Source organism: Oryx dammah, unplaced genomic scaffold (assembly GCF_014754425.2).
Source record: "Oryx dammah isolate SB20612 unplaced genomic scaffold, SCBI_Odam_1.1 HiC_scaffold_28, whole genome shotgun sequence".
In the NCBI taxonomy this organism is placed as follows: Eukaryota; Metazoa; Chordata; class Mammalia; order Artiodactyla; family Bovidae; genus Oryx; species Oryx dammah.
The window spans coordinates 106,133,367-106,146,778 of record NW_024070212.1 but is presented as its reverse complement, the minus strand read 5'-3'; the positions used below and the strand labels follow the sequence as shown (position 1 = coordinate 106,146,778).

The 13,412-nt window shown below is 50.1% G+C and overlaps 2 protein-coding genes across 2 annotated transcripts in view; one reads left to right on the top strand and one right to left on the bottom strand.

Moving 5' to 3' along the window:
• The first annotated feature begins 778 nt into the window (after positions 1–778).
• On the top strand, positions 779–9,412 carry DNALI1 (dynein axonemal light intermediate chain 1). Its single transcript, XM_040231681.1, has 6 exons — positions 779–910; positions 1,416–1,561; positions 3,743–3,912; positions 5,046–5,224; positions 5,563–5,727; positions 7,629–9,412. The coding sequence occupies exons 1-6, from the start codon at positions 830–832 to the stop codon at positions 7,662–7,664; spliced, it is 777 nt and encodes a 258-aa protein (XP_040087615.1). The 5' UTR covers positions 779–829; the 3' UTR covers positions 7,665–9,412.
• GNL2 (G protein nucleolar 2) overlaps positions 9,369–13,412 on the bottom strand; it is a 24,031-nt gene continuing 19,987 nt past the window's right edge. The window contains exons 13-16 of the mRNA XM_040231639.1: positions 11,848–12,305; positions 11,434–11,519; positions 10,248–10,333; positions 9,369–9,562 (exon numbers count right to left, since the gene is read on the bottom strand). Coding sequence (XP_040087573.1) covers positions 9,410–9,562; positions 10,248–10,333; positions 11,434–11,519; positions 11,848–12,305 — 783 coding nt within the window. The 3' untranslated portion in view covers positions 9,369–9,409. The remainder of the gene's footprint in view (positions 9,563–10,247; positions 10,334–11,433; positions 11,520–11,847; positions 12,306–13,412) is intronic.

The window sequence follows — 13,412 nt, the reverse complement described above, 5'->3', positions numbered from 1 at the left end:
CAAAAGCAAACTTAAGGAAAGCTACTGTCAAGGACAGCTTCCCTGGTGGCTCAGATGGTAAAGAATCCGCCTGCAATGCGGAAGACCTGGGTTCGATGCCTGGGTTGGGAAGATCCTCTGGAGAAGGAAACGGCTACCCACTCCAGTATTCTGGATACTCCAGACAGTACCTGACCCGGATACACGACTCAGCGACTTTCACTTCACTCACTTTGAAGGATTTTTAACTATTTACAAATTATATGACAAATGGGAAAAAAACCTGACTTGTTAAACAAAATTGTACAGATTGTGATTACATTTACGTTTGGAGACACTAAGGAAAGAGGAAGAAAACGCAATCACAGATGGCAGCCCGTGGGCAAATCATTAGCATTTCCCCTCTGTCCCTCCACTGTCTGATATGTTGTCATTTCTCCATTTAATTAAAAACAAATGCCTTTTAAAACGTGGGAACTTTAGATGCCTTCCACTGGGAATCTTTCCCAACCCTTCGCTAAGGAGTCAGACGACTCCCCATTTTGCAGATGTCAAAATGGAGGGTCAACGAAGGTGGTAAGCATCTAATTCAAATTGCGAGCTAGACGCAGCACAGGGATTCAGAACTGATGTTTTTCTCCCTGCTTCCAAGAGTACCGAGGCGACCTGTTGAGCCGGTGGTCTGATAAGCACTGGAAAACTTTCTGAGAAGGCTGTTTGAACTCGCGCGCTGCTGGCCCCACCCCGAAGCCCCGCCCAGGCCAAGAGCGCAGAGCGGAGGTTTCCATGGCGACGGCAAACAAGGCTCTGACTGGAGGGCGGCTGCTGGGCTGCTTCTCCCGCCGCCACCATGATTCCCCCAGCGGACTCTCTGCTTAAGTATGACACCCCGGTGTTGGTGAGCCGGAACACTGAGAAACGGAGCCCCAAAGTAAGGACGAGTCTCAGAGGGTGGGGGAGCACGAAGCTCCGTTGGGGCAAGACAGGGGCTGCGCTGAAGGTCGGGAGTCCCGAGCGACAGAGGCTGCAGTCTGGGAGTAATGGGAACTGGGACCTGCGGAGAGAGGCAGAAGAAAACCAAATGCTGGGTGATGCCAAAGGGCAGATTAGTATGGGGAAGAAAGTCACAGGGCGATGTGACAAGTCTTTTTAGGGTCGCAGGGTCCCAGAATAGATCTGATAGTGATGCCCCATCACTAGAGTAGAGGCCTGAGCAGCTGGGCCAGAAACATCTGTTCAAGGAGATGCAAGCATTGGGTTGGGGTGGAACCAGAGATGCTACATGGCCTCCTTCAGCTCTGAAACATAACTTCTGCTGAGAGGATAGATGGGATAGGAGAGGGATGTGCAGGAAACCTAGCGCAATCCAGGGGCCCAGGGAGTGTGGAGCTGAGTGTCTGAGTCGCCTCCTGCCCCAACTTGTCCCTCCTTCTCAGGCTCGGCCACTGAAAGTCAGCCCCCAGCAGCCTGGACCCTCGGGTCCCGTCCCACAGCCACCCAAGACCAAGCTCCCCTCAACTTCCTGTGTCCCAGATCCTACAAAGCAAGCAGAAGAAATCTTGAATGCCATCCTGCCCCCAAGGTAAACAAGCAGTGGCTAGGAGGAGGCCCAGGCTTTTGCTTCCTGGAACTTGGGAATGTGGGAGGAGGCACCCTAACTCTCTTTCTGACTGAGATTTCTTCCCAGCATCCCAGAGTTTCTAGAACTTGCAGATGGCTAGGTCCTGGGAGGGCCATCATTTCCTGAGTGCTCTCACCCAGGCTCATTTGTGGCTTTAAATATCTGTATACTGATGGTTCCCATGGGTCTTTTTGCAACCCTGTCCTCTCCCCTAAACTCCAAACGTGTATATTCTACTACTTACTCATTACCTTCATGAAGATGTCCAAAGAACATCTCAAACTCAACGTGTTCAAATTAAATCACAATGTCTTTCTTCCCCTAACCAGCTCATTCTCAGTCTTCTCTCCTTTCCACTAGGGGCTCAGGCCACTTTTCATTCCCTTTGATCTCTCCCGTCACAGGTCTGGGAATGCTCACATTCTCTTGTCTCCATTGTTCTTGTTTTCATTACTAAGTCGTATCTGATTCTTTGTAACCTCATGGACTGTAGCACGCCAGGCTCCTCTGTCCTCCACTATCTCCCAGAGTTTGCTCAGATTCATGTCCATTGAGTCAGTGATGCTATCTAACCATCTTATCTTCTGCCACCCCTTTCTCCTTTTGCCTCTACCTTCAAATTACTTTCCAAATCTGACTGCTTTTCACTCTGCTTCCACTGTCTTATTCCTAGTCACTGTTACCTGTACTACTGTGATGGCCTTCTACCTGAAAACTCTGCTTCCACTCTGTGCTCCTACAGTCTATTCCCCACACAGCCCCCAAATCACAAGTCAGATCGTGCAACTCTTCTTATAGAAACTCTAATGGCATCCCATCTCGCTCAGACTAAAATTCAAAGTCCTTACAACAACCCAGAAGACCTGGCAGGACCTGGCCCCTGAGGTATCCGGGATCTTCTCTCTGGTTATTCTCTTCCTAGTTCATGGGGCTAATGCCACGAGGGCCTCTGCTTGCTGTTTCTGAAACACATTGATGACTTTCCCACCATAGGACCTTCTCACCGCCAGGGATCCTCTTCCCCTGATATCCTCCCGATTCCCTTGTTCCTTCACTCAGTTCAGTTCAATCGCTCAGTCATGTCCGACTCTTTGCGACCCCATGAGCTGCAGCATGCCAGGAGCCATCACCAACTCCTGGAGCCCACCCAAACTCATGTCCATTGAGTTGGTGATGCCATCAAACCACCTCATCCTCTGTCATCCGCTTCTCCTCCTGCCTTCAATCTTTCCCAGCATCAGGATCTTTTCAAATGAGTCAGCTCTTCACGTCAGGTGGCCAAAGTATTGGAGTTTCAGCTTCAACATCAGACCTTCCAATGAACACCCAGGACTGATCTCCTTTAGGATAGACTGGTTGGATCTCCTTGCAGTCCAAGGGACTCTTAAGAATCTTCTCCAACACCACAGTCAAATCTTGCTCAAATGTCCTCTCCTCAAGGAAACCTTCTGCAGACTCCTTTATAAAAGGAGAGCTCCCTTCTTCTTACCCTGCTGCTTTCTTCCACAGCCACATTGATCACCAACATTCAACTATTTTTATGTAATAAGGTGATAGAAGTTCTGAGGGTGATTTTCACTTGCTTCCCTCTCAACGACGCATGGAATCCTCTCCGTCAAGGTGGCTCTGCCCTCAGACTGCCCCTTGTGATTCCAGAACCTGGCTGTGGTTCTGACACGAGGTTCACTATGGGCGTCCATATAGGGACACTCCCCCTGCCAATATATATCTTCACCTCTTTTTGTTGACACAAGGCTTATGGTTTCCTGTGTCTCCTACCCCACAAGTCAGTGGGTATTGCCGCTGGGCCTCCCATTCAGATCAAGCAACATCCACCATAAAACTGCTCAGCATGTTAGGAGTGGGAGATCTGGAACCTGGGTGATGACTTCACAGAGGATCGTGGGAGAATGAAGACTGCGCAGCCCCAAGGAAGGGGCCCTATGGAGCTGGCACCGTGGGGGTGGCTTTGGAGCCACACACTCTTCAAGGAAGAGAGAGATGGGGGATTCTGATGGGTCGGGGACAGAGCCACTCCTCCCTCCTCTCAGGCAGAGAGTGCCAAGGGCCACCTCTGCTCAGGTCCTGAGGACCTTGCGTGGTGGATGGGGCTGGCTCAGCCTGGCTGTGTCTGTCCCACAGGGAGTGGGTGGAGGACACGCAGCTATGGATCCAGCAGGTGTCCAGCACGCCCAGCACCAGGATGGACGTGGTGCACCTCCAGGAGCAGCTGGACCTGAAGCTGCAGCAACGGCAGGCCCGGGAGACCGGCATCTGCCCAGTGCGCCGGGAGCTGTACTCTCAGTGTTTCGGTGAGTGGTCCGAGAGGCAGGCTGCTCCACCCTCTACTGCCTCCTTCCCCTTCCCTTCAGTAGAGACCCAGGCCCTGAGTCCCCCCGAGCTGAGCCCATCCCATCCTGGAATATCTGTCTCCCCCCACCTACCCCACCCAGGAACTGCTAACTGCACCGTCTTCCCCCTCCTGCCCATCTGTCCTACCGGTCCCCACCTTGTCAGTCACCGTGTTCCTGATGACTTGCTTCCTCACCCCTCAGCAGCTGCTTAGAGTAACATGAGAACTTCCCACCTCCATGGGACCCCTTCCATTTGGTTCTTTTCAAAGGTTTCTGTAATAAACATAGATTAATTTTTCAATCAGAAAAATGTCATGTTCTATATTTATATCCATCTATCAACATCAGGCCTTGGTCCAGAAAAGTATTTCAGGGTGGTTTGTTGTGACTCAACAGACACAGGGCCCATATCGTGTGGTATGTGGGATCTTAGTTCCCCAACCAAGGATTGAACCCAGGCTCTCTGTGTTGGGAGCATGGAGTCTTAACCAGTGGACCACCAGGGAAGTCCCCAGACCCAGGGACTTGAGATCTCCCTCCTTGGGTGCTGGTGTCAGACGACTGGCCCTCAATCTAGTCTCACTGGCCCACGTGGACGCGGACATGCAAACGCATCCAGACCCTGTGGCAGCTGCTGCCCAGGGGCTGGCAGAGTCCCTTCAGCTTGAGGGCGATTCTGGCTTGTGCTCCCTGTCAGCATTTATGGCGATGTTTCCAGCCCCAAACCAGTCCAGCCAAGGGGGCACAGAGGATTTCCCAGCTGCTTTAAAAGAGCCACCATCTTTATATTGAAAAAGTCAGATTGCTTTGAATAGCACCCAGTTTCTGCCTAACAGTGGACCAGAAGGGCCCCCAGGCTGTAGACACACCAAGCTCTTGTCTCCGTTTGCCCTGGCCAAGCCAGGCTTGCTGATGGCCTGTACTCCCAAATGCCAAAGAGAAGTCCTGATAGGGCCCCCGAGACCTGCCTGTCTCCAAGTGAGGAGGACACACCCTACTGCCCTTCCCAGTAGGAAGGCGATTTGTAGTAGGACAGTTGGCATTTCCCCTCCCTCCTGCTTTCTCCGACCTCGCTGTGTGCACCTTGGCAGATGAGCTGATCCGCGAGGTCACCATCAACTGTGCGGAGCGGGGGCTGCTGCTGCTGCGGGTGCGGGACGAGATCCGCATGACCATCGCCGCCTACCAGACCCTGTACGAGAGCAGCGTGGCGTTTGGCATGAGGAAGGCGCTGCAGGCTGAGCAGGGGAAGTCAGACATGGAGAGGAAAGTGAGTGGGTTCACCAGGAGCCTCCGAGCCTCTGCAACTCTCCTGTCCACCTGAGGGCCACAGCCTGTCATGCCAGCATCCAACTCTGGCCTCCGAGGGTGCTCTCCCAATCACCTCAGTGAGGAACGTTTGGTTCAGTGTCATGGCCAGTCCTGGGGTGACGGAACTGTCTCCCCTTGGACAAGCCCTGCCAGTCCCTGGCCTCCCACTGGGTGGCAGTACAGACTCTGGCAATGCCTTGGGTCGGGCAGCTGTGTCCCAAGTCCCCTCCACCCAGGGACTCACACCGCCCCATACGCTTGGCGACGTCGCAGGATGACTGGGGTTTCTGTCCGCAGATTGCAGAGTTAGAAACTGAAAAGCGAGATCTGGAGAGGCAAGTGAACGAGCAGAAGGCAAAATGTGAGGCCGTTGAGAAGCGGGAGAGCGAGAGGAGACAGGTGGAGGAGAAGAAGCACAACGAGGAGATACAGTTCCTGAAGCGGACGAATCAGCAGCTGAAGGTAATCGTTGCGCCGGCTCAGGTGGAGTGCCCCCAGCCCCAGCTCCAGGCCCTGCCAGCCAAGCAGAGCAGCCCAAGCATTTTGTCCTACACTGACTTTCAATACTGCCAAGGAGTCAAGGAAGCTGACTCTTGGGGAGAGGTGAGGGATCAGCACGCAGATTCTCTGTCCTTCTGGCTTTGGAGACAGGTTCTGTTCTCAAGTCTGAACCCCCATGACTCCTCAGCCTGGCTCTCCAGGGGATTTTTGTTCCCCTTCGGGTAAAAGTTGCCTATCTTCTGGGAGAGGTTGTTGCGTCAAAGGTGGGACTTTTGTCCTGTGGCAGCTGGCATTTTGGAGCCTCCTCAGAGGGGGCTGTGTCTCTCCAGTGGGCCTTCGGGGGTGTGCTTTCCTATTGCAGCTGCCTAGAAAGAGGCACTGCATTTGTGGGGGTGGCGGGTAAGGGAAGGCCCTTTGAGAGGGAAGAACCAATTCAAATCAGGAAACTTCTCCTGGTGCATATCAGAGGAACTCAACTGTAGGTGTTTTTCATCAAAGCTCTTTTGCTGACAGTATACTTTAATCCGACTGAGCTGAAGGGAGGGAGGGGGCCTAGTGAAGAGGGCTGGGCAGGGGGCCAGGCCTCTGAAACTCCAGGCTGTCTGTCTGGTCCAGAGGTTCTCAGAAGTTGGGCTCCAGACAGCATCATCCTCATCACCACAGCTTTTAGAAATACAAATCGTTGGGCCCGGTCCAGAGCTGCCCAATCAGAAACTTTGGGGTTGGGGGCCAGCAAGCCAGTCTAACCGGGTCTCCAGGTGATTCTGATCCTCGCTAAAGTTTGAGAACCACTGCTCTAGACATATGGCTATTGGTGTACAATGTCCATCTCCCGTGGCCCTGGCTCAGAGGGGCCCCTGGATGTATCTCCCTCTCCTCCCTAGTTTCACAGAAGCTTACATTCTTGCGATTGGCAGGCTTGTGGGTGCTACAAGCCAAGAAGGCCAAGCCTTTGAGATAAAGAAAGGCTTGTGTTAATTGCTAGTGGAGGATGACAGATTTTCTCCTTGGCAAGTTGAACAAAACAAACTTTCGCAGCCAGATGTGAATCTGTTTACTTAGCAGTCTCTGAGGCTGCCTCCCTTATCTGCCATATTCTTTCATCATAAGCCCAAGTTCCCCAGTGCCTCCTATGGTACTGGCGGCAAGAGCAAAGCAGAATACCTTGGCATCTTTCTAACATTTACAAGCAACCTTGTTATCCCCGGGGCGAAGGACTCTTTAGAAGTGAGTTATTTTTATTGGCTCAAAGCTGCAGTCCAAATAAAGCATTGTTTGCAGTCCCCAGGATAGACCTACTTAAAGGTCTGTCCACACACCATGATAGTGAATTATTTTACTGGCTGCCACAGGAGCAGAGTAACTCCCAAGTGTCTGAAGCTTTACATACAAGATGGACAGCTCCCTACTCACCGGTAGCAATTTTCTCTAATTGGGTGTCAAGTTGTCTCAGTGGCTGAAAATCTGCTGTTTCCCAAACCTCTTGTCCCAGCACAGAGCTCCCAGGCTCCCAAACGAGAGAGCCAAATGTTTAACTTAGCAGAAGTATTCAGGCCTGAAATGTGAGCCATGTAAAAACCACTATTTCAACAACTTTTATTCAATTTCCTTTTCAATGCCTTATATTATACACTGAGCAGCTATTGTATGGAAAGCAGGCCAGCTCTGATTTCTCCTAATGCAGCAAGACTGAATGCCAAGCCAGAAACCAGCTAACCTAGAAAACATGGAGTTGGGAATGAAGGGAAAAAAATAATTGGAGTGGCAGCATTTGGATCATTCTTCCAGGAGACTTGTCACCTCGGCTATTTGTGTTAGGCTGCATGTTTCAAATACTAATGGAGTTTGTTTCTGTTTTTCAGGCCCAACTGGAAGGCATTATTGCGCCAAAGAAGTAATAATTTCAATGTGGGTCTCGGCAAGCACTAACGACCCCATCATAAGCCCTTTGTAATAAAAAGCTAGTTTCCTGAGTGAAGAAGCCATACCCCCACCCCTTAGCACCACCTACCTGTCAGAAGTCACACCACTGCCCCCCAAGTGTTGTGCAGCACCTCAGGTCTGACAGCCAGGCTCCAGGCTGGACAATGGAAGGCAGTGCAGCCCAGGTAGTCTCTGCACGTGGCCAACCTGGGCACTTGCCAACTCCGACACTGAGACTTAGAACTCACCCCTCTTGGCTGTACCCGTCTCAGGTGGAGCAGCTGCTTTCTCGTCGTCTCTCCACCCTGTCACTTATTTCCAGTCATAGGAAGCTGCTTTTCTGCCCCATTTCTGGTCCAGAGCTCACCTTGTCCCTTAACACTGCCCTGGGTTCCTCTGGACTATCTTGTCCTTATTTGATGTCTTTTCATCGTTCCTACTCCAGTGAAGTTCTAACACCTCATTTTGGAGTTTTCAGTTGATACCGTTTCATTTTATCCCTGCTCACCAAGTCACTGGGCCCTTTCCTCCCTGCACTGTGTACTGCTGGGTAAGAGGCAATGGCAGGGAGTCAAACCCATGAGTTTCAAAAAAGTGAGTGTCTGCTGGAAAGAAATACAGGTCAAGGTGTCCACAGTGAGCTGCCTGGACCTTGTTCCTCCCCCACTGACTGGATCTTTTCACCTTACTCTGCAGAAAATCAAACCCCAGCCCTACAACCCTCTGACTAGCCCACACCTCACATGCAGTTCTTATTATTATTAGTGACCGGGCCATGGTGAGGGGACAACTGCATTTTACTCTTCCTCATAAGCTAGACTCAAAGTTTGGAGGCTCAGAACTCTTCTGGTTTCACAGACCCAGAAGACTAAATTAGCAACATAAATCTGATTCAGGGCAGACTAGCAAAACGCCTAAGTCCCTCGCTGGAAGGCGTTAGGTGCTCGGTTCTCCAATGAAGAGGTGCTGGCACCTGACGCCTGTCTGGCGAGGGCTTCCAGGCTCCTTCAGAGAACTGCAGGCCAACAAGAGCTGTGTTCCACTGAGTCCAACAAGCCCTCTATACTTTCATCTCCAATCTGAAGTCACAGCTTTCACCCTCATCCAGGTGTCCCAAGGCATCAGCCCCAAGATTCCACTTAAACAGCCAGTCTGTGCTCCGTCATCTTCCTGGGAAAGAGCTGTGGTCAGAGAAGCGCTAGATCCACAACTCCCTGACTGTAAAGCAGTCATGCCCTAACCGGGTTCTCCTAACAGACCCAGTGAGGCATCACAAGCTGCTGAGGCTTTTTCTTCGCATTTTAAAGCCTAGGCTCTGTACACAACATCCACAGTATTAAAAAACAGTTCTATTCCAAACTAAACCACTCATTGCTAGTACAGAAGAAATACCACACTCCTCATTGCTAGTACAAAAGAAATACCACACTCCGTATTTTCTAGACCTCAGCCCTGTTTCTGTCAGACACTTTCATGCCAGGGTTATACTCGTAGGAACTCAGAGGACTGACTCATTTGTCAGGAGTTCGAGTGGACTCCATCACTGAAATCCTTGGGGGTGAGGAGCTCTCTTTACTTTCACTAGTACTGGTGGGTGGTTTCAACCGTCCAATCTCAGAACAGATGCATCATGGCCTTTGAAATGCCAACTGGGCATGAAGAAAATGAACAGTTTCTAGTTGCATATTTTTGTATAATTTAATAGACAGCTTTTAACACGCTACTGCTTATGTTTGGCCTTCTTGTGTCTGTGTTTCTGCCCTTCTGAGTCAGTGGTCTTCTTTTTGTTCCTGTTCCTGTTTTTCACATTGTGTGTTTCATAGTAGCGTACGCCAACTTTTCTAGATCGCTGCTGCCGTGCTTCCCTCCTCCTCTGTAAAAAATGGCACACACACCAAGAGGGAAAAAACCAATCAAACCAACACTGAAAGTCATAAAGAGGCCCCTCTGTTTCTCTGTGCTCCGTTCCCACGTGGCTCCTGCAAGTACTGGCGGCAGCACTCACGACGAGAGAGGCTTTACCAGACTCAAGCCTGCGCTTCCACTGCAGCTTGTGGCAACTCCAAGTGACAGGCTGTGACGTGGCCCAACCCTCAGCCAACGCCTGAACCTTTTCTCTGCACTCCTGCCAAGCGGTCCTCTGGTCTAAGGCTGGACACTCAGTACAAGCTCTCCACCTCCCAAAGGGGACCCCTCCAGCTCTCGAGAGCCTTGTTACAGAGCTGAGCTTCACAGACGGCAGCCATCTGCCTGCCTACACAGCTCAGCTCATCATGTGTCATCTCCCTGAGGCTACATACACCCAGCACTCTTTCCAACAGTAGTCTGCGAGTTTGAGGACAGCGATTAGCATTCTTGAAACAAGACATACACTCAGCTGACCTTCATGCAGTCAAGGTCAACTCTTGATCCTATTTCACTGACCTCAACCAGGTCACTTAGGATTGGGGTTCCTTGACTTAAACTCTAGAGCATTAATTTCATAAAGTGTGAGTTGTAAGAAATGGACTTCCCCTCTCTACTCTAAACTGGGTGATGTTGAGGACCAAAACACATGCCTCCTTAGATGTAAGCGTCCTGCGAGTTTTGTCTGGCTGCTCCTCTTCCCTCTGTGCCTTCCTCTTCTTTCCCTTTTTGGGAGGTGCTGGAAACGAAACACGAACACACACAGAAAAGAAATGGGAAATTTTATTTAAAATGTGCCTATGAACCCTAAGGTGGGAATGAGCTTGATATGCTGGAGGAGGAAGGCAGAAGGCCAGTGTGAATACAGTGTGGTGTGAGACACAGATAAAATCAGGACAAGGCCAGGAGGCTGCCAGATCAGGGGTAGGGGTGGGGGTGTGCTCCCAGGCCTCCAGTTTATCTTGAAAACTGGATGTAGAAGTTATTAGAATGACTGCATAAAGAATAAATATATGAACCATCTGCCCGCCCGAAAAAATCTGTCTTTGGATCCACCCTTAGATTCCAAGTTTAATAATGTATTCTTTTTAGAGGAAGTTTCTTGAATTACCAATTTAACCCCAAGAAATGTGCAGAATAAAAACACAATAAGGACTCCCCTGAGAGCTCAGTTGGTAAAGAATCCGCCTGCAACGCACAAGACCCGTTGGATTCCTAGGTCAGGAAGATCCACTGAAGGGATAGGCTACCCACTCCAGTACCGTTGGGCTTCCCTTCTGGTTCAGCTGGTAAAGAATCTGCCTGCAGTGCAGGAGACCTGAGTTCGATCCCTGGGTTGGGAAGATCCCCTGGAGAAGGGAAAGGCTACCCTCTCCAGTACTCTGTCCTGGAGAATTCCATGGATGGTATAGTCCATGGGTTCACAGAGTTGGACATGACTGGGCTGAAGGGTTCAATCCCTGATCTGGGAGGATCCCACAGGCCACAGGGCAATTAAGCCTTGCACCACTACTGAGCTGGAGCTCTGCAATAAGAGAAACCACCAAAACGAGAACCTGCGCACTGCAGTGAAGAGGAGCCACCACTCGCCACAACTAGAGAAAGCCTAAAAGCAGCAACAAAGACCCAGAGCAGCCATAAATAAATAGATCTTTTTTAAAAAAAAAAAAAAGATAAGACAATTTGTGTGATAAATAATAAGTGGAACCAGGGTAATTTGCCAGATGTGATAAATATCAGGATGACAGTACAAGAGGTAATTCCCGAGATGAAACTTAAATTTCCCAAAGTTTTGAAGATGCATATCCCATCTACCTGATTTCAGTAATTTAACTGTACCTGTATCATCTACATCTTCTTCAGCTTTTCTTTTTTTTTGTCCTTCGGATTTTGCAAAAACCATTTCACTCAGTCCCTTGGATATCCTGAAAAGGAAGAGTCGGTTAATGAAACCGTCTGACATTTCCCTCCACTGCCCACAGCCCACACAAACGTGAGAACGGTGACAAGCTCCCAGGTGAAAGAAACCTGCTCCTCTTCACGTGGTTAATGCCACTGGCAGAAGCAACACCATCTCTGCAGCCCCTGGACATCTGTGAAAGACCCAACCACTACGCTTCTCAAGGTTCAGGCATCTGTACATTTTAAAAATCTATAGCCATACCTTCCCCTACTCTATTAAAAACTCCTTATGGCAAGTTTCTGGGAAAATGACTAAGCACACAGCAATCTGTGAGATCAAGAGGACACTACCTGATTGCTGAAAACTTCTTAGCTTTGGCTTTGTTTAAAAACCTCTGGTACTTGGCGATCTTTTCATCCAGGGCTTGAATAACGGCCTTCGTGGTGCGTCCCACATGTTCCTCCTGGGACTCTGCATAAGACTCGTCCTCATCGTCTCCTGGGTGCTCCTGTTCCTCCTCCTCCTCCCTCTCTGCAGAAAGGCTCTCCAGCTCGTCATCAATATCGGACATCTCCAGAGGAACCAGGTCATCCCCAGAAAACTGAGGCGCAACGTTGATCTTGCCAAAGTTCTGCCGGACCCGCGCCAGAATCTGCTGCATTTCTGAATCAATGCCACAGTGCTGGGGCTCCTCTGTTTCCTTCTTGAGGATGGATTCTGACTCCTCACCTACTGTTTCTGTGACTTTCTCTCCTGGGTTGTTCTGGGTTGTTTCTGCGGCAACTTCCAAAGATGAGGAGGATGGAAGCTAATCAGGACAGAAGGGTGGGGGTGGGGAGAGAAATGGAATCAGAAAATGAAAACTGAATTTTTTAATTTTGTTACACTGGAGTCTAGTTGATTAACGGTGTTGTTAGTTTCAGGTGTAGACCGAGTGATTCAGTTACACATGTACTTGTGTCTCTTCTTTTACAAACATTTTCCCCAATTTATAATACTGCGCAGAAGTCCCTGCTGAACTTCTGAACTTACACATCATGCTCTCAAACAAAGAAGTCCTCTTCTTCTCAGGACTAAGGGGAAGTGTTGGAAACACGCGCATCTCAGTCACACTGTTAGTGTATCATTTAGTCAGTGCGCATTAAGCCCCGAACCCAGCATGGAAGGGTGAGAGGAATACAGCTACGATCTGAAAGGGTGCGCCAACTCGGAGTACTCAGCCATCAAAACCAAAACCACTAGACACTGCAGACACAGGAGGTTGCCTACACCATCCTTGAGGACGGAAGGAACAGGGGCTGCTGAGAAAGTGCGTCCCCAGGGACCACACACCCCAGGGGGAAGAATGGAGGCCCAGCAGAATGCTGAAGGCCAAGGAGGTGCTAGTTTAGAAAGCGCTGAGGGTGGAGGAGAGGCATCGAGGAAGCACCGCGCGAGAAGGGTGGGAGGAAATGGAAGGTTCAGAACCAGCCCTGATGCCAGGCATGTTTTGGAGAAGGAGCAGAGGGAAACATGGGCTGGCAGTGTGAGGCCTCACGTAGTGCCACTGGGCACTCAGAGCTGAGGCTGGAAGAACCCAAGGAATTTTCCAAATTTCCAAATTTTCCAATTTTCCAAAATTTTCCATTTGGCTGCACAAAGCACTAAATACATCAGGAATCCATGAAATTCAGGAAACAGTATACAAAATTCCTACGTATGTTTTGATACATTTTTCTATTAAGGTAGTTTTTTAGCTTTGAGATTCTCAAGGGAGTTTCTGCCACCACCAAAGAGAGGGAAGGGAGAGTCACAGAGCGGGAGAAACTGTCTCAACTTAACAGCTAGACATGGAGGAAGAGTTAGAGAAAACCCCGCCGTCTCCCCACAGGGTCACATGGGGGCAAAGACGGTCTCCTTGGACCAGAGGCCTCAG

Bases quoted from the DNA above. Each gene is read 5' to 3' on its own strand.
- DNALI1 (XM_040231681.1), top strand. From the start codon at position 830: ATGATTCCCCCAGCGGACTCTCTGCTTAAGTATGACACCCCGGTGTTG. The intron at 911-1,415 runs GTAAGGACGAGT...CCTCCTTCTCAG, and splicing joins CTGAGAAACGGAGCCCCAAA to GCTCGGCCACTGAAAGTCAG. The intron at 5,225-5,562 runs GTGAGTGGGTTC...TTCTGTCCGCAG, and splicing joins AGTCAGACATGGAGAGGAAA to ATTGCAGAGTTAGAAACTGA.